This window comes from Canis lupus, chromosome 4, assembly GCF_048164855.1.
Source record: "Canis lupus baileyi chromosome 4, mCanLup2.hap1, whole genome shotgun sequence".
NCBI classification, from domain to species: domain Eukaryota; kingdom Metazoa; phylum Chordata; class Mammalia; order Carnivora; family Canidae; genus Canis; species Canis lupus.
In genome coordinates, this window is record NC_132841.1 from 21,795,169 (window position 1) to 21,818,503 (window position 23,335).

A 23,335-nucleotide genomic window follows, 5' to 3' on the forward strand; every position below is an offset into this window, starting at 1 on the left:
GCGTAGTGTGTAGAGCACAGCATAGCGTTGTCCGATCACTATGTTGTACACCTGAAACTAATGTAACACTGTGTGTCAACTGTACTTGCATTTTTAAAAAATCACCTTTAGGACTCATGTCCTGAGACTGCTTATGACCAAATCACTCCCTGGAAAGGTCCTTTAAAAGAGTTTGCTACAGGGGCACCTGAGTGGCTCAGTCTGTTAAGTGTCCGACTCTGGTCATAATCTCAGGGTTGTGGGATCGAGCCCCACGTCAGGGTCTGCGCTCAGTAAGGAGTCTGCTTGAGATTCTCTCTCCTCCCTCTGCCCCTTCCCCTGTGTGTGCTCACTCTCTCTCTTCCTCTCTCCCTCTCTCTCTCTCAAATAAATAAATAAAATATTTAGGGGAAGAAAGGAGTTTGCTAGAATCCAAGTCCTGCAGGACAGAAGCACAGAGACCCCTGCGGGCAGTGACCAGGGGCAGCGAGGGTTCCAATTGCAAAGTGTGACTCCTACTTCCCATGTGTGGCTGTGGGTTTGTCTGTGGCCTATGAAAACTGTGTGAAGCAGTGTAACTCGTGACTCTGGAAAGGACCACGGCAATGGCTTCTCCTGTTCTCCTCCACAGGGAAGGCCTTGGAAAAGGCGGGCGGCAAAGAGTTCTTGGAAACAGTAAAGGAGCTTCGCAAATCCCAAGGCCCTTTGGAAGTTGCTGAAGGTAGGTGTGGCGGCGGGCCGTGTTCCCGGCACAGCCTCGGCACCGTCCCCGCCAGCGTCAGCGCTTCACGCACCATCAGTGTGCCAAGCAAGATACACCACGGCCAATGAGTTAGCTTGAGCAGGCCTGTGTAGACCACTCAACACAGTCTGGGGACGACCAAGTGTCCGGATAGTTGTCAGTTTGCATCAAGTCACCCAGAGATGAAGCAACTGAGTTAGCTTCCACTCATCATGTTGTCCTACCATCACCACCACGAGTCTAGAGCTCTTCTGGGTGTCTCCCGAAAACACCCCTCTCTCCTCCCCGGCCCCTGGTGACCCCCAGCCCTCCTTCCGCCTCCGTAGATGTGCCTGTCCAGGACATGGCACGTGAACAGGATCATAGGCTCTGTGACCTTTGCTGTCTGGCTTCCCTCACTTCATATAATCTTCTCAAGGTCCACCCATACCAGAGCATGCATCAGTGCTTTGTTCCTTTTTTGTGGTTGAATAATATTCTGTTTTGTTTATCCATTCATCAGTTGGGTTGTTTCCCGACTGCTGCACGTCTGGCTGTTGCAAATCGAGCGGCTGTGAACATTGGTGCACAAAGTTGTGTTACAAACAGTCCCTAGGGCAGCCCGGGTGGCTCAGCGGTTTAGCGCTGCCTTCAGTTCAGGGCGTGATCCCAGAGACCTGGGATCAAGACCCATGTCGGGCTCCCTGCATGGAGCCTGCTTCTCCCTCTGCCTGTGTCTCTGCCTCTCTCTCTCTCTCTCTCTCTGTGTGTCTCGCATGAATAAATAAATAAAATCTTAAAAAAAAAAACAAAAAACACAGTCCCTAGTAGCCACAGGCTTCCCGAACTGCCCAGGCCCCCAGAGCGAGGCCAGGACCCCTGCCACAGCCGGTTCCTTGAGGGTCACGGAACCCCAGCTCTGCGAGGGTGGCTTGGGGGGAGCAGGGTTCACCGGAGAACAGCGAGGGGCTCAGACCAAAGAGCTCGGGTGGGCCTGGGGGAGTAGATAGGAGTCTGAACTGGGACAAGGAGACAAGGCTGGCATAACTAAACTGCACAGCCCATTCTGAACCCCCGCTCCCACCGGGGGCTCCTTGGGTAGGGAGGGGTGGCCAGAAGACAGTCCCTGACCCTGGGGATGTGCAACCAAGTAGTGCAGCGCTTTGCCATCTACGGAGGGCCCTCACCCACACGTGCACACAGGCGCTGCGCCAGACCCACCGAGCCAGGACCCTGGGGGCCCCCCGGGTGGGGGCTGCGGGGCCGTGTGTCCACCTGTTGAAAGCTGTCCTATCCTTTTCCTATCCCTGCTGTAACGAGTCACAGTGTTACGAACACTACAGTTGGCAGGACTGGCTCCTCCCTTCCTCCCTCCCAGCTTCTGGGCTGTGCCGCTCCCTGGCTCCGTGCTCACATTGCCTTCTCCTACCCTTAGCCTTCCTACCCGCCCCCCTCTCGCCCCGCTCAGAAGGACCCAGGTGATTCCATTGAGGGCACACCCAGATCACCCAGGGTGATCTCCCCGTCTCACAATCCTTCACTAAAACACCTCCGCCAAGTCCCGTTTGCTATGTGAGGTAAGGCTCCCGGGTCCCAGGGATCTGGACGTGGACACCCGGGGAGGGCCATTCCTCAGCTGCCAGAGATGATTCTGACGGGTCCCCTTCACTGGAAACCGTGGTCAGCAGGTGACAGCCACGTGCCACCACATGAGCCTTGAACGCACCTGTCCAAAGCCGGTGCCCACTGCCCAAAGCAATCCCGACAGGGTTCCTGCTCTTTGCCGGGCGTCTGGTCCCATCAGAAGCACAGGATGGTGCCCCGCTTCCCCATTCACAGCATCTGGGGGTCCTCCACGAGGTTCGGCCTGTAACCCCCGGCGGGAGGCACAGGTGTAGGAAGTAACCCGCAGTGTTTCTCTCCTGTCCCAGCCGCTGTCAGCCAATCCAGCGGACTTGCAGCCAAATTTGTCATCCACTGTCACATCCCTCAGTGGGGCTCCGACAAATGTGAAGAACAGCTGGAAGAGACCATCAAAAACTGCCTGTCGGCGGCGGAGGACAAAAAGCTCAAGTCTGTGGCATTCCCACCATTCCCCAGCGGCAGGTAAGATGCGCTTCTCTGGGTGGCCGGGGAGGCGGGGGGCTCTCCCCCAGCCTGCTCCCTCGGGCCTGCTTCTCTCCTGCGTATTCACAGCCGGGCTGGCCCTTCCAGGAGACGCGACCCAGGGCTGCCGGCGCAGCCAAGCAAGGTTGACCAGGCTGCCAGCCAGTTAAGCATCTGACTCTTGATCCCAGCTCAGGTCGCCATCTCAGGGTCGGTCATGAGTTCAAGCCTCACGTTGGGCTCCAGGCTGGTGGAGGAGCCTACTCAAGAGAAAAGGAAATACCAGGCTCAAAGGCCTTGCACCTTGAAGTGTAGCCCGTGGACCAGCCGCGGTGACCTCTCTGTGTTAGGATGTCAGAGCTTGGCCTCTCAGACTGCACCCCAGAACTACTGCCTCAGAATCCCCAGGGGGCTCGTGTGGGGCTCAGGTGATGAGGAGGGGAGCCTGGAGGCTGAGCCCGACAGACCACCCAGAGGAGCGACAGGTTCTTGCCAAAGGTCTGTTTTGGGAGTCAGGAGAAGTGTCTGTTCTAATGGTCACAGACCCCAGCGGGGTGCGGGAACAGCAGCAGGTAGGCAATGAGGTTACCTGTCCTCACAGGTAGCCTATCTTCTCACATCACACTCGTCGTCGAAGCAAGCTATTGCTTCAATTTTGAACACCCTCTCTCTTAAGAGATGCCCCTCTGGGGGATCCCCAGGTGGCTCAGTGGTTTAGCGCTGCCTTCGGCCCAGGGTGTGATCCTGGAGACCCGGGATCGAGTCCCGCGTCGGGCTCCCTGCATGGAGCCTGCTTCTCCCTCCGCCTGTGTCTCTGCCTCTCTCTCTCTCTGTCTCTCATGAATAAATAAAATCTTAAAAGAGATGCCCCTCTGTAACGTAGATGGGAGTCACACACTAGAGCCGTTCTGTTACGGTCGAGTCACAGGAAGGCTGAGGGAGAAATCGTGAGGCCTGGCCTCCTGCCGTAACCCCACCTCAACCTGAGCAAGCAGCACCGGGTCTCCACGGCCGGGCCCAGAGGCACAGCGGGCTGAAGCCCTCGCGTAGCCGGGCCCACGTGTTGTGACATCCTGAGCTGGGGCGCTACATCCGAGTGAGAATCCCTGTCAGGCAGGCTCATCCCGCACCCGCCCGAGGGGGCTTCGTGGCTGACCCCCAAATGACTAGGATGGCTGTGTCCCCGGAGGCTAATGTCATGGCCCAGCCCGGAGGCCAGCTCCATCTCAGCTTGGTGCTTGGGGCCCTGCCCAGAGTCCCCCATACTCGAGTTACACCTGCATGTCCACACAGGCTAGTGAGAGGGAACTAGTGAGTGCAGAAGAGTTAAGAAATGTACTTTCGAGCACATATGTGTGCCCTTTCACAAGCAATCTGACAATGCACGGCGGTTTTGAGGGAGCTAATAAAACCTAGCTGTGCTTTGTTGAATACCAGGTATTTCAAATGCTGAGTTGGTAGTGGTTTTAAAGCCCGGCTCGACTTGGGGCAGGTGACATCGACTCACCCAAGCATGAGGCACTGCTCGCAGGCCAGCTCTCTGACTTTGGCTGAACGCTTTGTGCCATGCTGAGTCAGCTTGGCTCTTGTAAAGTGGGGCCAGCGTCTCCTGCCCGCCCCCTCCCAGGCTGTTCCTCTGACTAGGGTCAAAGGAGATGATGGTACATGGCCCAGCCTGCACACGGCGAGACCCCATGAGTTGGAAACAAAAGGCGTGGTGCCAAGATAAGTAGGCATCGCATTGACCCCTACCCCAGGCTGAGGGCAAAGTGATCCCACAGGTCCTGGGAACCAAAGTGACATCAGCTCTTTTTTTTTCCTCTGGCACAGAAACTGCTTCCCCAAACAGACGGCAGCCCAGGTGACCCTCAAAGCCATCTCGGCCCACTTTGACGATTCGAGCACATCCTCACTGAAGAATGTCTACTTCCTGCTCTTTGACAGCGAGAGCATTGGCATCTACGTGCAGGAGATGGCCAAGCTCGACGCCAAGTAGCCACCCCCTGCCCGGCCGCGCTTGCCGACGGGAATCGGAGGAGGATCGAAGTCACAGGAGTGGGGGTTTATTTTTTAAAAGGAGAGAGGAAGGGTGACGGCAGGGGAGCCGAGGGCAGCTGGCAGGGCAGCGGGTCACGGAGGCCACCGGCGCAGGTCCTGCCCACGGAAGGAGCCCTCTGCATTTTATAATCTCGTTTAAAAGAGCCTCAGTCTGTAATTACCCAGGTCTCCACAAGGGGTTTCTTTCCATGTGTTTTCTTCCTGTTGTTTTAGAACTTTTTAAAAAAAAAAAGAAACAGACTTCGTTTTAGATTTATAGCATTGACTTTTACACACACACACAAAAAATCCTTTCGAAATTCTTAATACCTTGTTTCTCCTTCTTGCGAGGGAAGAGGGCGTAAAAGTGACTTGGGCTTTGTTGGCTGTCTGTGTTCAGTGGCGGAGAGAAGAAACCGAGAAAGGTGTCTCACTGGTGCTTTCCTTTCCTGTTTTACTGCCCCCACCCCTACCCCATGGCATCTGTATCTACCCCTAAAAAGATTTCACTTCAGGCTTTTGTTTTGTTTTGTTTTTTTTAAAGAAAAAGAAAATGAAAGAAAAAAAAAAAAACAGAAGATCCAGTGTCTTTCTTACAATATAGTCTTTTATTGCAACATTTTCCTCAGTTTGGAGAACTGTGTCCCCATGGATGGACGCTTGTAAAACGTTACAAACAGAACAATGGGCTGAGCCTCCTACCCTGCTAGGCCCCAAGGTCAGACAGCATGGAATGGCCTGCGCCTCTCGGGTGGCAGCAGGTCCTGTTTCCAGAAGGGGAGCCTGGTTGGCCTTGGTCCACAGGAAGGGAGTCCTGGGTGAGGCCTCCAGTGGGGCAGCCATCCTATGGGGGAGAGGCACAGGTCTCACATAGGCCCAGGGAACAAATGGAATCAACCTGGGCCACAGCCCAGACAGCAGCCCAGAGAGGCTGGTGTCCCCAGGACTCTGGCCACGTACCCAGGGGCCATCATCAAAGGTGAGCAGGGCCTGCATTTACTCAGACGAAATCACCAACCACTTCCACTAGGGAGGTTTAAGCTGTCTTCCAAAACAGACTCCCTCCGATTGAGGTGCTCTCCCAGATAGAGGAGTCGCTTATGTACCTTCACACGGCCAGAGGCAGGCATTGCTGCACGAAGTGTCAGCCTAGAAGCACACAGGGCTTCACCTGCTGAGCCCACTCTGCTCCCTCAATGGGAGCCCAATGGCAACCCCCCCCCAAGGGTCACGTTAGCTCAGCTGCCTCTCCTGAACATCTCCAGCGGCTGGTAGGCCAGGCTGCAGGCTTAACCTGATAGCTTTGTAAAACCTCACTGTCTGTTAGGACGGGCTAACTGGGTGGGGAGTTTACCTAACTCTTTCTTCTTAAATGTAACCTGTGGTGTATTAATCAGGACCTAGAAATGGAAATACAGAAAGCGTCCTGAACATGAAAGACTGGAGGGACTAACAGTTTGAAATCAGGCTCCAACTAACACCTGAGTGTTGCGGAATGCATGGGCTTCCCCGCCCATGACGTGATGGGAGAGGCTCGGGGTGCAGGTCATCTCTGTCCCAGCTCCCCATCTTTAGCTGGTCTCACCATGCAGGCTCCCCCTCCTGCCCTGACAGGACACCAGCCACCAGGAGACCCTGCCCTCTCCTGCTCTCCTGAATGCCGACACGTGTGCACACACACGCACACGTGCACACGCATGAGGACCCTGGGGGAGAGAAGGCGGGCTATTCCCTCCCCAGCAGGCAGACCTCTCCAAACCCAGAAAGAATCCTCTAGAGGGGGTCATCGTGCAATGGCTCTCTCCCTCTCCCAGTTTTGGTTTTCTGCAAGTTGTGTTTCTGATCAGTACATCCCTGGCTGGCATCTCAGTCCAGGAAGAGGACGTTTGCCCTTGGGCATTCCTGGGGTGGGGCCTGCCTGTCAAGCAATCTCAGTGCACTAGAGGCAGTACCTGTCTCCCGCCCAGCTCCGCTTCAAGGTGGAGACTGTCGCATGGTCTTCCAGCTGGAGGAGACAAACAGGTCTCGGCTCTTGGCCAGCCGCACCATGAGCCGCCCCACATAGAAGCCACTGATCTGGCCCACGCCGTCATTTCTCCCCATGGCCAGGAGGAACGTCAGCGCACCTGTGGAGCAGACACATGCGCACAAACCAGACTCCCGCTCCCCATTCGTGGGCCTACAATTCCCCGAGCACAAACTCACCCGGGACCTTCGGTGTGAGGACAGGGAAACGCTTAAGACTTTTAGGAAGATGGGTGAGTCCCTGATTTATTTTTAAAGAGTTCCAGAGGGGGATCCCCAGGTGCTCAGCGGTTTGGTGCCTGCTTTCGGCCCAGGGCGTGATCCTGGAGGCTCGGGATCGAGTCCCACATCGGGCTCCCTGCATGGAGCCTGCTTCTCCCTCTGCCTGTGTCTCTGCCTCTCTGTGTGTGTGTCTCTCTCATGAATAAATAAAAATTTTTAAAAAATTAAAAATAAAATAAAAATAAAGAGTTCCAGAGGGATATTTTCCATCACCAGCTCTGAGAGCTTGTTCTCGCAGCCACTCATCTTAGAGCCCCCAAATGCTTCGCCATGTCTAGCCCAGCTCTCTTAAAACTGGAGTACAAGGGGCTTCCTTACCTGGCTTATAGGCCTTGAGGGGCCTCTGTTTCCTGGAGTTGACAATGTTGGCCACGGCGATGCTGGCATGGAGGCCAGCGTGATAGGCCATCTTGGGCTCCTTCACGTCCGCACAGTCGCCAATGGCATAGATGTGACTGTAGCCCTCCACCTGGAGGTACTCGTTCACTCTCAGAGCGCCATTGCTGGCCAGGTGACCATCTGTCGGGCAAAGTCAACCCTGAAATCCTGTTAAGTGGCCACTGGAACATGGAGAAGATGACCCTCTGGTGTTGGCTGAACCATCTTCCAAAAGCATATCCTCAAGGGCCAAACATCCCACCTAATTTATTTCTGCCTGAAGTCCCCACCTCCGAACTCTTACTGCAAAGTTAAGGTTACTGTTCCGGGACGGAAACTGGTCAGAAAGACAGCATGTGCCACTCTATACGATGTGTATGACTCTGTAAGTTACCTCCATCAACAATGATTAACTTAACAATGACTAGGTTGTAACTTAGCCAAGTCTTGAATTTCCCATTGAACATGGATCAGATTTTTTATTTTATTTTTTTTTGTGGGGGGGGGGGATCAGATTTTTTAAATAAGGCAGGGCTCTAGTAAATGATAAACTTTTCTTTTTAAGGGACTTAAAGGAATTATTTTTTAAAAATATAACATTAAGACAAGTGGGTATAAAATTCTGGGATCTCCGTCCATTACAAGCACTCACTCCCAGCCCCACGCATGGCCTGGACTAGCCTCCTCCTCCTAGGATTGGCCAGTTCTTTCAGGCAGGACCCAAACAGGAGCTCCATGTCCTGGAAGGAGCTCCATGTCCAGGAAGGGTGCTACGGAGTAAATGACGGGGACCTGGGGACACACCAATCATGGGGAGTGAGGAAGAGTCACAGAGTCTCCAGCTCATGCTAGGCGGTGGGGGGAAGCATGACTCCACCTCCTGCAGCCCCCACTTAGCTGACTTCCATATTGAACTTGAGGCCACATTATTTCCTCTCCTCCCCAAGTGGTCATTCCAAGCTCAGTGGCCATACGTTTGGATCAGGGTCTGGGGAGAACAGCACACCTGGGAATGAAATTCCTGGGCCTGACCCCAGGCATTTCCTCCCTTCCGTGTTCAAAGAAAGTGAACCAATGGATCCTTCCTTCGCTCTGAAACCTGTTCCCCGCTCTCACCACGAGGGGGCGGGCTCAGATTTTGAAAGACTGGTCACCTGGGCCACCCTGGGCTAAATCATGGCCACAAGGAGGAAGGCACTGCAAGAGTGGACCCAGACCTGAATTTAAAGCTTGATGTCACCATTCAGAAGAGCCCTGAGCTGCTGGGAGTGGGGGGAGGAAGGCAGGGCGATGCTGATTCCTGGGGGAGAGGCCCACAAGCCTGCAGAGGCCGGAGGGTGAGGAAGCGGCCTGGGTAGTGGGCCACTTACCAAATGCACTGTGGTAGGCAGAGCTGTTGACTTTAATGCCGTTGCAGACGATCACCAAGTTGGTGGCCACCTCCGTGCCTTTGTCTGTGTGCACTTGGATGCGCTCTCGATACTCGTTAAGAGGCAGGTCCTCCAGGTTGCTCACCCGCTCACCTGTCAGGTGAGATCCGTGAGCGGGAGGCCAGCAGGGTGTGGGCCCCACTAAGTGACCGTTCTGCTCCTGCTTCCTCCCTGCCCCCTGCCAGTCCACCCTGCTGCCCCAAGAAGCACGATGTGGACATCCGGCCACCACAGAGGATCCAAAGGGAGGAAAGTTCCCAGAAGCAGTGCGGGAAAGTGAAGCTGAGTTTCCCAAGAAGTTCTGGGAAAAGCTATTTGAGGACAACATCAGCCACACCTCCCACAATGTCAGCCACGCTGTCCTAACCAGGCACACCATTGACCAAGGTGAAAGCAAGAAAGGTCCAGACGCTGGCCAATACTCTACGCTCTACGATACTCTTCCCCCAGCCTCAAAGTAAAGGTGGTCGCAGTACCGCACAGCCAGGTACATGGAGACCAAGAGCCGGGAAGGGTCTGTCGAGAGCAGAAATGTCACCCCTCCCTGTGAAAACCGCAGGGGCTGAGCCCCATGAAGTGTGGTGGTCACGGCACTGGGTTAGGGCCTCAGTCTTCAAACAAGCTGGGAGGTGTTCTCTCCTCCTGCTCTCAACAAAGGTCACACTCCTCACTCATTACCCTCTGACTACAAAAGTACCCACTCTGTCTACCACAATCCCTTTAGGTGATTTTTTTAAATCATTCAGCAAAGGGGCACCACCTCCACTGTGTCCAAAGCAACAGCCAGCACAGTGCTGCCTGCATGGCGTGGGCATCCTGTGAGTACCAGTCAAGCTGGAAAGTGGGGCTCAGCTGCTCAACCCCAAGACACAGAGGGCCCTCCAGCTGGGACAGTGAGAAGCCTCTGGGAGGGAGAGGGGCAGGGCGGGAAGGGAACCTGCACGCACTCAGCAGCAGCTGCACGCCTTTCTGGAGCAGGATCTCCTTCGCTTCCTGCCGGACACAGGGCAGGAGCTCTTTGTCAGCAAGGGCCACTTGGGAGTGGATGAGAGTGACCTGGACAAATGACCACAGGGCAGAGAAAGAGAGGCTTAGAAACACACGAGTCTGTCTCCCTTCGCTCCTCCCCAGGTCAGCGAGGTCCCAGAGAAGTAATCCGCCCAATGCCGGAACCAGGTAACGCCAGCTGGGCTGGAGCCCACATCTAGTCTGAGACTCTTTCAGAAAGCACCAGGGCTCCACACCCTCCACACCCCCACCCCAGAGCCATGTGGAAATTCTTTTCAAGCGTCCTTGGGCACGGATAATTGTAGTCTCTATATAAGCCATTGACACTCCAGCTGTAAATCAGGCTGACGTTTACATTAAAGTTGGTTCTAAAACTGGCTCTTCCAGGCACATCTACTTGCTGTCTGACAGGCAAGCACAGGGAAGCAGGGGGCAGCCTGGAATGACGTTCGAAGCTTGGGCTTTACAGTCAGACTCCCTGAGTTGAAGTGTCATCTCAGATACTCACTCGGACACTTCCCAAAGAGTCCGTCAAAAAGGGATCGTCTCACTCACAGGAAATTTGTGATGATGAACTGAGAAAACATGTACAGGGGCACCTGGGTGGCTCAGTGGTTGAGCGTCTGCCACTGGCTCAGGTCGTGATCCTGGGGTCCTGGGATCGAGCCCCGCCTTGGGATCCCTGCTCAGTGGGGAGTCTTCTTCTCCCTCTGCCCCTGCCCCTCCCCCTACCACCCGCGCCTATGCACGCATGCTCTCTCTCTCAATAAAATCTTAAAAAAAAAAAAGAAAGAAAACATGTACAAAGTACATAACTCAGCACATACTGAGTCCTTCGTAAAGGGTGGACACCATTACTGGGATCTGTTCACCAATCATAAACATGTGGAAGTCATACTGAGTGACTTCCTACTTCAGACTGGTCTTTGCCCCATAAATCAAACTTCAAAAACTTTTATATCCATCACGCATAATAATTTCCAATAATTTGTCAGAGAACAGCCATATAATTAAATTAGCCCATGCTGATCTTTTCACAACCGACCTGCCTTTCTCTGGGAGAAAAGCACGAACCACAGGGTTCACGGGGCTCTCGGGAGCTGGTCTGGCATCAGCTGCAAGCAAGCTCTCACCTCAAGGACCCATATCCCCACTCATCACGCAGCCCTCAGCTGAGCCTCTACATCCTGCGAGGACGGTCTCTTTCTCTCCAGAGTTCCAGGCAGGTTCTCCCTCCTTCCATCATTAAAAGGGAGCAGGGTCACCTTGCCATGGGTGCTGGCCAGTCCTTCCCCAGCACGGGCATTGAGGGGCCTGCTCTGTTGGCACCCATGTGGCCACTCAGGGCAAGGGCGACAATCTCCTGACGACCAAACAGCTGCTGCTCCCCCCAGACCAAACACCAACTGCAGGTGTCTTTGACCAGGCCAGCTGCCAGCAAAAAGAGGGAGTCAAGCTTACGATTCTTTCTTTCTTTCCTTCCTTCCTTCCTTCCTTTTTCTTTCTCTCTTTCTTTCTTTCTTTCTTTCTTTCTTTCTTTCTTTCTTTCTTTCTTTCTTTCTTTCCTTCCTTCCTTCCTTCCTTCCTTCCTTCCTTCCTTCCTTCCTTCCTTCAAGATTTTATTTATTTCTTCATGAGAGACACACAGAGAGAGAGGAAGAGACACAGGCAGAGGGAGAAGCAGGCTCCCTGTGGGGAGCCCAATGAGGACTTGATCCCAGGACCCTGGGATCACGCCCTGAGCCGAAGGCAGACACTCAACCACTGAGCCACCAGGGTGCCCCACCCTACATTTCTATCTCAAGGGGTGGGAACACCGCGGGGACAGGAGAGCTCACCTTCTGCAAGGCAGCTCTCCCAGACTCAGTGCCCCTGGTGGGACTGGAGCGCAGGACCCCTCACTGAATGCGGACACAGCCTGGCTCTCTGGGAAAAACCACCGGCAGAACAGAGGACATTCGGGGACTCCCCATGGCAGAGCCGGGCCAATCCCCGTGCTCCCTAGATGACGCAGAGACGCCGGGCTCTGGGAGCCCAAAGGCAAGGCCGCATGCCCACCTCTTTCTCGGGGAATTCGGTCTTAACCTCCGCTGCCATCTCCACGCCGGCAGAGCCGCCTCCCACCACCACCACCGACTGTGAGCGCTGGACCTGGGGTGGAAGGAAGCAGAAACACCCTTAGCCCCAGCGTGCCCGGGGCTCAGCGAGGGTGTCGGCTCCTTGGCCAAAGGGGAGAAGAGAACCCTTCCCAAATCTGGGTCCGGATGGGCTTCCTCGGGGCCGGGTCATTCTGGGCATCTCCCTGCATCTTCTCACTCGGGCCTCGCTTAGCCCTGAGAGCTGCCACTTAGGTGACCCCGGCCCAGGTCTGTCTGGGTTCACGGCCAGGATCCTCACCTCTGCACTCACATCTGTTCATGATGGTGCAAGAGGTTCTCCAGGCTTCTCAGAAGCTTGGCAGAGAGGGCAGGACCCGGCCATGGTCCCGTGGTAGCACTGGCTGGGGGATCCTTCTCAGGGGCTCTACTCCCCATCTTTCAGTGGGGCCAGACCCTGGCCACCCCTTGGTGAAAACCGCCTGAGATCATGGATTCAAGCCTGCTCTCTAAAACACAGAGCCTTGTGCACACGAGACTCCAAGAGACCTAAGTCAGGGACACAGAGCAGTCACTACGTGAGGTCTGGGGTGCTCCCAGCCAGACTTTGATGATGGGGACAAAGGTCCTCGCCAGGGAGTCTCTTCCCGCTAACCCTCCATCTTCATGGCTGTGCCTCCCATGTCCCCCCAGTGGTTCCTCTCTTGGGGCCCTGCCAACAGACAGCTCACCTGCTTCACCATGTCCTCGTAGGCCTGGATAGCCAGCTCCCAGCTGGAAACCTGGTTAAACTTGCCCGGGAAGAGCCCGGTGCTGCCGGTGGCCAGGATAAGATGGGAGAAGGGCAGGGCCTGGGAGGAGCAAAGGAAAAGAGGTGAGGGCAGGCCTGCGCAAAGGAAAAGAGGTGCGATCAGGCCCGCCGGGCAGGGAACACACCGAGGCCGCCCTCCTCTGAAAGCAGCAAACCCTCCACTGACCAGGCCAAGGGGTGGCCCTGGAACCCGGGAGACAGCTGAGGGAGCGCATCACGCTCCTCCTGGGGCCAACACACACAGGGATGGGTGGCGGGTGAGTGAGCGAGCAGGGCACAGGAGATACTGTGCAGACAAGCAGACTCCAGCTGCCAGTGTGGAGTTGGTCTGGAATCTCCTAGGTACTTCCTCTGCTCCCACAAAGAAAGGAAGGGAGGGAGAGAAATTCTGTTTGGAGCCCAAATGGATGAAGTGGACAAAATCAGAGCTGCTCTGGTGGAAGGGGGCACGGTGTGGCTGTCTCTCTCTCTGCCCCAACCCCGTGGAGACCCAAGATGCCCTCACGGTCCCTTCTAGGGCCCTGAGAAACATGGCCTAAACCACAGGACAAGGAGACTCAGTCACCTTTCCAGCCAAGAGATTCCTCAGCCCTAAAATTAATTCAAGGAAGACTGATTCTCACAAAGTCACCGAGGAAAACAATTGTGTCCCCTCTCTCCAATTGCCCCTTAACTCTGAATAGAGTGGAGGGCCAGGCTGGAGGTGACTGGCAGCACGACATATGGTGGCTCACGGATGGATCCCCCGTCACTGCGGGTATGTGCCGGGCTCCGGGCTCTACTTGGGGCTGGGAAATGCAGAGATGAGTGAAGGCCTCTGCCCCAGGGACCTCCCAATCCAGGGGATGTGGGATCATGTGTGTACCTACACAGCCAAGAGGGCCTCTACAGGCCAGCCAGGCCGGGCCTGTTCTGAGACACCAGCTTTCAGAGCATAGACTCTCTGGGGTGAAACTGCCTGGGTTCAAATCCTGGCTGAGTCTCCTACCAGCTGTGGGATCTTGGACAAGCCACTGAGCCTCTCCATAAAGCAAGGCTATACCACCTCCCTCACGGAGTCATGGAGGGCATGACATGAGATTAAGTAAGCTTAACACAGTGCCTGGCGTACAGGAAAGGCGCAGGAGAGGCTGCCACCACACTCCCGTGGCTGCTGTGGCCAGGCCTCTGCGTGTGAGGAATGTGCCATCCAGCCGGCACCATGTAGGGGCCACAGAGGGGTCTGCACCCTTGAGACCACCCAGGTCTCCTCCTACCAGCAGCTGCGGCTTCCTGGGGGCCTCTCGAAGCCAGCTGAGGGTCGGCTCAGCCCCCGCCACGCTCACCTCACCATCCTCCAGCAGCACCATCTGATTCTGCACGTCGATCTCTACGACTAGCCCCTGCCGGAAGTTCTCCTTAAAGGTCACCGAGTAGGAAATGAATGTCTTTTTTGCAAAGCCTGGGGAATGGGCACAGAGGAGATCACAGAGTAAACCTGGGCTCTCCGCAGGAAGCCAGAATGACTCGAAACCTTTCCTGAGGTGTATCCTTGGCCAAACAGCCGAGCCAATGGTATTCTGGGAATTACCGCCCCCCCTCCCCCGAGAGCACCAGCCTGAGCCTCACCAGGTCCTCAGGGAAGCCCAGCTCTTACTTCTACTTCTACGGCCTTGAGATGGTAGCTGCATAAGGCCAGTAGCCTTAAGGCTCTCCAGAACTTCTCTAAAGGTGGCACTTAGGCCTTGCCCTAAGTGGAAAAAACCACCCCCAGGCCCCACAGTGGTGACAAGACCACTCTCACAAAGAAAGCCCCAGAAAAGAGTCCATTACCACTTTCCACGGAGGCCCGGAGGGCTGCCACGTTGTGGTGAAAGGAGTCCTTCATGTCCACCAGCATGAAGGGGATGTTCAGAGTCTGCAGCTGGCTGGCAGCAGCGATCCCACCGAAGCCGCCACCCACGATCACCACGCGCACGGCTCCCATGTCCACAGAGACCTGGGACCCCATCTTGAACCAGGCACTGCTGGGGTAGGAGGAGAGACTGCATCAGGGTCAGGGGGCTCAAGAGCTGGCAGGGTCAGGGGGCCGGTGGCAAGAAAGGCCTCAGATGCCAAGACTTGATCTTTTCTCATTTATTATTTATTATTTATTTTTATTCTTTTGTAAACTCTACATCCAAAGTGGGGCTCAAACTCTCACAACCCCAAGGTCAGGAGTCAGGTGCTCTACTGCCTGAGCCAGCCAAGTACCCCATGACTTGGATCTTTTTAAATTATGTGACTATCTATTAATGAAATTCCAATTCTGTAACATCGGAACTAAATTGCAAAGGAACAAGGTGTACCCTAACTATCCCATTCCCCAATCACCCAGTTCCCTTCTCCAAGGCATTCTGCCCCCATTACCAGAGATATTCTGTGCACCTCCAATATTACTTTTTGCACACATTAAACAAGTTGTTGTGCATTTTTTCACTCCATATATAATTTGTTCACTCAACATGCATTAACCAGCTTCCCGCTTTTTGGTGTGCTCTGTGCTATGGACGCCATAATCACACACACACACACACACACACACACACACACACACACACACACAGATACGGTCTCTGTCCTTTTAAGGCAGGCCTCGCAGACTCAAAGGGCAGGGTGGAGGAGGTCGATGAGGGGAGCTGGGCAGGTGCACAGCAGTGGGCAACTGGCAAGCACAGACCACGTTAAAGGAAGTAGCTACAATTCCTTCCGTGCTGCACTGGGCAGACGCCGGATTCTGTGCAGCTCCCAGGCCACCACCCTGAGCCCCGGGTCTAAGGAGATCAGTTAGCAGGTTTATGCAGAGCAATCTCCAAAACAGGATGTGATACCATCATGGTTGGTCATGGGTGGGGAAAGGGGGCCTGCGATGGGCAAGTCACTCCCCTGAGCATTCCTGGGATGGCGGATGTGCCCAAGACTGCTGAGCAACATCCCCCAGGAGACGGGATGGGAAGAAATGTCTGCTGGTAAGACACAGGGTCAGGGAGAAGCACTGATCATGCAGGCTCTGGTCAGAGGTGGTGCTTGGTGCTGGATGCCTGGGACAGGGGAGTGGTCATCTGTGAGAGCACCTGCAGAGGGCAGAAGCCAGACCTGTAGGCCAAGTGTGCGCCAGGCTCACGCTCACACATGGACTGGGGCAGCGTGACCAGTTCCCAGCAAACCGAGAACCAACTTTGGCTGAATCCCTAAGGAGCTAAAATTTGAGAACCAATGCTCGGCACCGAACCAGATGGTGGAGGACATCGGAGGCGGAGGGCAGTGCCGGGCTGGCCCACTAGACACTGAACCGCTGAGCACAAAGGAAAAGGAAAGTAGCAGTTTGCCTGGGCTCTCCGAGCCAGCCTGGGAGACGGCCCCCCAGGCCCATCCTCCCACGGGCCTGGCCCATCTGGTGCGTCCCAGAGTCTGCCTCCACAGAGGGCCGAGGGGCCGGCCTGGGGCTGCGGCGAGGAGCCCTGTCCCCAGCCCAGCATAGCCCCAGAGAAAGGCGCTAGTGCTGTAGGCCTTGGGGCTCACTAGGGTGGGCAGCCAGCTGTCTGAGGAGCTGAGATCCCAAGAGCATCCTGTCGGGAGATGCTGGCTCAAGGGCGGCAGGCAATCGATCCTCCTGGCCCATGCAGGCTCCAAGGAGAGGCAGGAGTAAGCCAGGCTGCCGGAGGGCAACGCTAAGGAAAGCAACAAAGCTTACCCTGCACAGGGTAGGCAGAGAAGGCGGCAGCTCTGGTGGGCTTCAGGGAGGGGGTGTTCACGGGGAGGGGAGAAGGGGAGGTCAAGGAAGTAAGAAACTGCACTCAGGTCAACCTTGAAGGACACAAGCAAGCTGCCGGGCTCACTGGGGAAGCATGTTTCAAGCCATCCAGGCCCTTCCAGGCAGCAGTACAGAAGGGGAAGGCCACTACTCCAGTCTGCATCGTCTGTGTGGCCTCGGGCACAGCCCTTCCCCTCTCTTGGGGCCGCCGTTTACCCCCTGCAGTGGGAGGGGACACTGTGAGATGTTCTGGCACATATTTCCAGGACATAGTGACCCCCCCCCCCAGGATGGCCCCCAGAGCCTTCCATGGTTATAGAGGCAGCTTATGGACCCACAGGCACTGATCTCATTGGTACTCAGATGCGCACTGCCTCATTTCTCCCCTGCGGGAGAGAAGCTGGGAATGGTGGGGGTAGCACAGATTAGAAGGGATCTAACTTTGTTTCCCATTAGCCAAATAGTCCTCAATGCATGGAGGTTTGTACATTCCACCTGTTTTACAGATGAGGAAACTGAGTCCTCAGCAGGGCTCTGACCAAGACAAGTCCCCAGAGGCAGTGCTGCTCTCACTGCTCCACGCCTTTAAAAAGCTGGTCCAGAGCTTGTCCCCTGAGTGTTCAACAGACTGAATCTGCCAATTGGGCCAGAAGGAGAATACTTCCTGGGGCCAGGACCCAAGAGGGCCCAGGGACCCAGCCAGAGGTCAGGAGAGGATCCCAGGAACACAGCAGAGCCCATGAATGTGGCAGACAATGAGGCGGGCTATGGAAGGGGTGCATTTCACCTGCCCCCTTCCACGCAGCCCCTCGCGCCAGCCTGCCCCTGAGGCTAGCAGCCAGCAAGGAGTCTGGGGAGAACCAGAGAACTGCTTCCAACTTGGCTGGCCCAGGCACATAGAAAGGATACACAGCTCACTGGGGAGACGGGGTCCACCACAGGTCCGGTCACATGGGACCACCCAGGCCGGCTCAGGAGGAGCCTTGAAAATCAAGGGGCCGTGGGCCTTCACCACCGAAAGCAAAGCTTAGGACCCAAAGTCCAGTGGCAGGAAGGGAAGGGGTGGGAGTTCAGGAAACAATGTGGGGAGGCCAGGAGGGCAGGTGACAGGGCCAGCAGACACATGTCATGCTGCCACGGCATCACTCAGGCCTACCCCCAGGCTGTAATCACCAGGGTCTCCATCCCAGGGAAGAAAGCCCCGCGACCCCAGCATAGGCCTGGCAGATGGTGGGTTGGCCAAAGGAGTTGAATCCCTGCTCCCTCAGTCCCCAAGGATCATCAGCTGGCTTCCCCAAAGGGCTAACCCTCCATGAAAGCAAACCGCTTCTCTGCACTCCCAGGGGAAGGTGTGGGGCCTGAGGGGCCACCGTAGCTAGGCCAGGGGAGGGGAAGTGCTTTCATACTGCGGGAGGCCTCTCCAGGAATCTGTGCCTCTCTCCCCTACTAGCCTCTGACACTCTTGGGAGTGTCATCCCTCTGACATTCCACCCTTCCTGCTCAGCAGCCTCCCCTACCCCACACTCTTGGACACCCCAACCCTCCCTCGGCTCTTCCAGTGCCAATTCTTGCCTGGCCCCAAGGACAGCTAGACCCTGCTGCCATGACTTACTCAGGACACCGAATCCGTGGGCTTAAGCCACAGACCTCTGTGTTCCTAACTACCCTAAGGAGGTCAAAAAGCATGTGTGCAATTGAGTCCCATGCTCTAACGTAGCAGTAGTGCTATGCCAACAGCCTCAATCGATGGGAGATGCCACAAGCAATCGAAACCTCCATAAAGGGCAGACTACTCTATTAAACACCCATACAATGGAATGTTCTGGAGTCATGTGTTTCCAGAATGGATGATATTTTACATGAAAACTTTGTCCATGACTACTCCACACCCATAGAACGTACAAGACCAAGATTGAACCCTAATATAAACTATGGTCTTGGGCAGCCCCGGTGGCCTAGCGGTTTGGTGCTGCCTTCGGCCCGGGGCGTGATCCTGGAGACCTGGGATCGAGTCCCACGTCAGGCTCCCTGCATGGAGCCTGCTTCTCCCTCTGCCTGTGTCTCTGCCTCTCTCTCTGCATCTCTGTGTCTCTCATAGATAAATAAATAAAATATTTAATAAATAAATAAATAAATAAATAAATAAACAAACAAACTATGGTTTTGGGACGCCTTTGTGGCTCAATGGTTGAGCATCTGCCTTCAGCTCCAGGCGTAATCCTGGGGTCCTGGGATCAAATCCCGTATCAGGCTCCCCACCAGGGGCCTGCTTCTCCCTCTGCCTATGTCTCTGCCTCTCTCTCTCTGTGTCTCTCATGAATAAATAAATAAAATATTTTTATAAATAAATAAATACACAAACAAACTATGGTCTTTGGGTGATTGTGTCCATGTAGGCTTATCAACTGTAACAAATGTACCAGTCTGGTAAGCGATGCTGATAATGGGAAAAGCAATGGAAGGCGCAAGGGCAGGAGGCATATGGGAAATCTCTGTACCTTCCCCTCTACTTTTGCTGTGAACCTAAAACTACTCTAAAAACATAAAGTCCTAGGGAGGGAAAAAAAGGTTGTCCATGAGGGCACCTGGGTGGCTCCGTGGTTGAGCGTCTGCTTTTGGCACAGGTCATAATCCCAGGATTCTGGGATCGAGTCCCACTTCGGACTCCCAGCGAGGAGTCTGCTTCTCCCTCTGTCTATGTCTCTGCCTCTCTCTCTGTCTCTCATGAATAAATAAATATTTTTATAAAAAAAGAAAAAAAAAGTCCATGAGAAAGCCCAGAAACAGCATATAAAGTCTAATCCCACTGAGTACAATCAGATAGATACCCAGCCCCATACACACAGACAAGTCACCATTCTATCTGCTAGCATCCATTGTACTTTCACACACACCTCTGTACTGAACAGGCGTGGGGTTCTGTCCCCATCTGGGAAACCAGTTCAATAATTTGTCCAAGTTCCATCCTCAACACTCTGACCAGAACCACGCTCCAAACCAAACTACCAAAAGTGGTCACTAAGTGATATTTTTACTTTCTTCTTTGAGCTTGCTTGTTTTTTTTTGTTTTTGTTTTTTTGTATTGCCTGAACATTTCTAACTGAGTATGCCATTTTTATAGAAATAATAAAGGTTGAAAACCAGGGCAGGCTTCCTACCATCTATTTTTTTAAGTTGAAATACTCATATGTTATACAAGTTTAAAGTATACAATTTGGTGGTTTCTAGTACATTCATAAAGTTGTGCAACCATCACCACAATCTAATCCTGGAACATATTTTCATCACTCCTCAAAATGACCTCTTATCCATTAGCAGTCACTCCCCATGCCTTTCTCCCTCCAGCCCCTGGCAACCATTCATGTGTCTGTCTCTATAGATTCCCCTGTTTCCTGCCTTTTGTGTCTGGCTTCCTTCACTTAGCATAACGTTTTCAAGATTCATCCAAACCGCAGGATATATCAGTACTTCTTTCCTTCTAATGGCTAACGTTCCACTGTATGGAAATACCACATTTTATTTATCCATCTGTCAGCTGATGGACATTTGTGTCATTCCTACCTTTGGGCTGTTAGAGTAATGTTGCTAGAAACATTCGTGTACAAGTTTTTGTGTGGACTTTTGTCTCTAATTCTCGAGTATATATACCTAGGCATGAGATTGCTAGGTCACATGGTAACTTTTGATTTAATTTTTTCAGGAACTTCCAGCCCCACCATCTGATTTTGAACTGAACATCAAGCCAAGGGAGAGGGTGACCCCAGAGAATCTTAACTACATCAGCCTAGACTCAGGAATGTTCGCATAAAAGAAGGTCCAAGAAAACAAATCCTAATTGTCCAACAAATCCTATGGAATTTTACCTTTACCACCCACCCATTCCTGCCCCCAATACACACACACACACACACACACACACATACACGCACAATCTGGTTCACACTTGTATTTTCTCAGTAAATCCTGTTTTCTCTGCCAAGGACACCAGCCTGGCCCCAGGAGGATTCTTCTCTAACAATACAAACAAGGGGCTGTTAGGAATGAATCTCCTGAAAAGTGAAGAAGTTCTATTTATGCCAAAGCTGCTAAGAGGTTGTGCCTCTGAAGACATAAGAACCATGTGAACTCTGATCCAAGCAAGGACATTGCCCCAGCATTACTTCAGAGAGATTACAAATAACACACACTCGTTTTTTGAGTCAGCACAGTTACACCAAGAGTGGATTTCCAGAGCCATGCTTCCAAGTGACCATCTGAATGAGGGGGCCACTAGAGTGGGACTCACCCTGACCATCCTCTCTCCCAGCCTGGGTGGGGGGAGGGGCAGGCAGCCTTCCTCACAGGTCAGGGAAGAGGGGTGCAGGCTGAGTGCTGGCATTCCGTGGCCAGGCCCCCAGGGGAGGCACACTGAATATAACCCAAAAAAGACAGATTTCTGAAGAGGGAGTTGTCCTTTCATGCCCCAGGAGAGGGTAGCTCTGGGCAGAAAGGCTCATCCAGGTGTCACATATACACTCAGGGAAAACCGAGGCCATGGAACTTGTACACCATCCTGGGAGCAAGTCACTCCGTGGCTCCCCCAACACCCAGACCAACTATCTGCTCACCGCCTGCGCCTGCGTCTGGACCCCGATTTCCACATTTCACCACCAGAGGCCAGGCTGGCCCACGAGGACACCGGCTCAGCCCAGCTCCACCCCTAACCCGAAGTGGCCCTGAACAAGGCCAGGCACAAGGGAGAGGGCAGGGGGGTCCGAGAGCTTGGGGCCCTAGGTGGTCCTGCGCCTGTATACACCAACCTGGGCAGGCTTCCCCGATATTTTACATATTTACCTACTGTACATACTGGCCTTGGAGCACACGGTAGGAGCCCGCGGGCCGCCTGAGAGCCCCTTCCCAGCGGTCGGGCCCTCTGCCCTGTGCCCGTCCCCCTGTGGGATCACCGGCTTCCAAGGGCCTCCCCCCCACCCCCGACTGCGCATCCAAGCGTCACAGGGACTCCTCCTGGAGGGAAAGGCCGGTGTTTAGCGGGTGCTGTGGGAGGGAAAGCGCCCACCATCACCCACTAAAAGCAGCTCCGGGAGGATTTCGGACGGCCCGGCCTTCCCCAGTCCCCCAGACGTTCCGGACCACTGACCTTTGTCCCCGCGGAACCTGGGGCCGCGGGGGGGAGCGGGCCCCTAGCGCACCCGAGCAGGCCCTCGGCCACTGCCCTCCTTGGCGACCGAGCCTCTCCTCCCGCCCCGAACGCTGCCTTCCCCCCGACGGTGACCCCGGGGCCTCGGGGAGGGCAGCGCCCGCCTGACCTGGGAAGACTCCGCAGAAGCCTCGAGGGCGGACGGGGAGGGAGGGGCGAGCTTGCCCTACCCCGGCCGGGGCTGGACTTCCCGCTTTCCGTGTCCTGGGGCACCTGGGAGCGGGCAGGCGTGCGCCCCGCGACCCCGCACGGCCGCCCTCCCGCGCCGGGCCCCGCGCCCGCGCACCGACCTCCACGCCGACCGCCGCGTCCTCCCGGCCCCGCGAGCCCTCGGGGCGTGTGGGGGGCCCGAGAGCCCGCCCCGCGCGCCACCCCCGGGCCGCTCCGCGGTCGCCGCGCGCTCCGGGCTCCTCCCGGCGGGGGTGGGCGGGGCTCGCTCGGCGTGGGCCCGCCCCCGGCCCCGCCCCGGCCCCGCCCCGGCCCCGCCCCCGGCCCGCCCAGGCCCCCCCCGCCCCCGCCCCGCCCCGGCCCCGCCCCCGCCCCAGAGGGCGCCCCCGGCACTTCCCCGCCCCCGGCCCCAGAGGGCGGCCCCGGCACGGCGGCGGGACGACCGCCCCGAGCGTCCCCGCGGCCACCTGCCTCCCGCGGCTCGCCTGGAAATCCCGACCGGGCGGACCGCGCCGGGCAGCCGCCCTCAGCCCGCCCCGTGGCCTGCGGGCGCCGGCGGGCGGCGAGCCCAACGGCGCGATGCTCCCCTTCCGCTGCACAAGTGCTGCCTGGCCAACCCCCCGCAGTACGGAAGCCTGGGGGCAGGGAAGCGGGCCGCGGCCTCTCCCAGGATGAGAAGGGGCGGGCAGGGGAGGACAGGGGCGGCTGTGCCCTGGGTGTGCAAGGACCCGGTAGCAGGACGCAGAGCTGAAAGCGGGGGCTCGCAGGGGCGGCCCGGGACAGCGGGCGCAGCGCGGGCGGGCGCGCAGACCTCCGGGCCTGGGGGCTGGCCGCGTCACCCCGGGGCACTGGGACGCCCTGCGCCCCTGCGAGGTTTTAAGCGGGAGGGTGACAGATGTGACTTCCCTTCTGTGGCGGAAGGATGGGGGAGTGGCAGGGCTGCCTGAAATTGGGGGGGGGTGGAGGGGGGTCCTGGAGACAAAGGCGCTTGACTGGGATCTGGAAACAGGCCGCCCTGCCGCAAGCTCCCACCCGGCGGTAAGATGTAGCCAATTTGGTGATGGATGAGCCATCCTCGTCTATTTAACGCAAATATTAGCGCCCACCCTAGGAATTGTGGAAAAGATCCAATGAGATCATCTCTGTGAAGTGTTTTAACTTGAAGCCTGGCACACAGAAGACATTTCTTACAGGTGTTTTATGTGGGCAGATTAGCCTGCCCAAGGCTACATAGTATGTTGGCAACTCCCGAGCTCCCAGCCCAATGCTCTTTTGAATACCGCCCTTCGCCCTTCGTCTTCCCGGTTTTCATGAATATTCACACT

The 23,335-nt window shown here is 55.6% G+C and overlaps 2 protein-coding genes across 16 annotated transcripts in view; one reads left to right on the forward strand and one right to left on the reverse strand.

The window, feature by feature from the left end:
• Positions 1-5,423, forward strand: part of MACROH2A2 (macroH2A.2 histone) — a 48,722-nt gene extending 43,299 nt beyond the window's left edge. Inside the window, exons 7-9 of the mRNA XM_072823425.1 lie at positions 611-700; positions 2,632-2,806; positions 4,637-5,423. Coding sequence (XP_072679526.1) covers positions 611-700; positions 2,632-2,806; positions 4,637-4,802 — 431 coding nt within the window. The 3' untranslated portion in view covers positions 4,803-5,423. The remainder of the gene's footprint in view (positions 1-610; positions 701-2,631; positions 2,807-4,636) is intronic.
• On the reverse strand, positions 4,854-22,247 carry AIFM2 (AIF family member 2). 15 transcript variants are annotated; one of them, XM_072823420.1, is made up of 11 exons: positions 22,133-22,247; positions 14,686-14,879; positions 14,199-14,314; positions 12,794-12,913; positions 12,025-12,117; positions 9,906-10,014; positions 8,899-9,051; positions 7,469-7,669; positions 6,796-6,848; positions 6,198-6,243; positions 4,854-5,687 (listed from the first exon to the last, which is right to left on the reverse strand). In XM_072823420.1, exons 2-11 carry the CDS (start codon positions 14,861-14,863, stop codon positions 5,563-5,565), a joined length of 1,194 nt encoding a protein of 397 aa, XP_072679521.1. In that variant the 5' UTR covers positions 14,864-14,879; positions 22,133-22,247; the 3' UTR covers positions 4,854-5,562. The 15 variants fall into 15 exon arrangements, 13 of the variants coding, with proteins under 13 accessions (XP_072679521.1, XP_072679523.1, XP_072679518.1 ...); XM_072823422.1 differs by having other exon boundaries at positions 14,686-14,876; positions 22,133-22,151; XM_072823417.1 differs by lacking the exon at positions 22,133-22,247 and adding an exon at positions 21,952-22,126 and having other exon boundaries at positions 14,686-14,876.
• Between the last annotated feature and the right edge of the window lie 1,088 nt (positions 22,248-23,335).

Coding starts and splice junctions, on each gene's coding strand:
- AIFM2 (XM_072823420.1), bottom strand. CDS start 14,863: ATGGGGTCCCAGGTCTCTGTGGACATGGGAGCCGTGCGCGTGGTGATC. Junction 14,315..14,685: donor CCGGGCCTCCGTGGAAAGTG/GTAATGGACTCT, acceptor CCCATTCCCCAG/GCTTTGCAAAAAAGACATTC. Junction 5,688..6,197: donor ATTTAAGAAGAAAGAGTTAG/GTAAACTCCCCA, acceptor TCTCCCCCATAG/GATGGCTGCCCCACTGGAGG.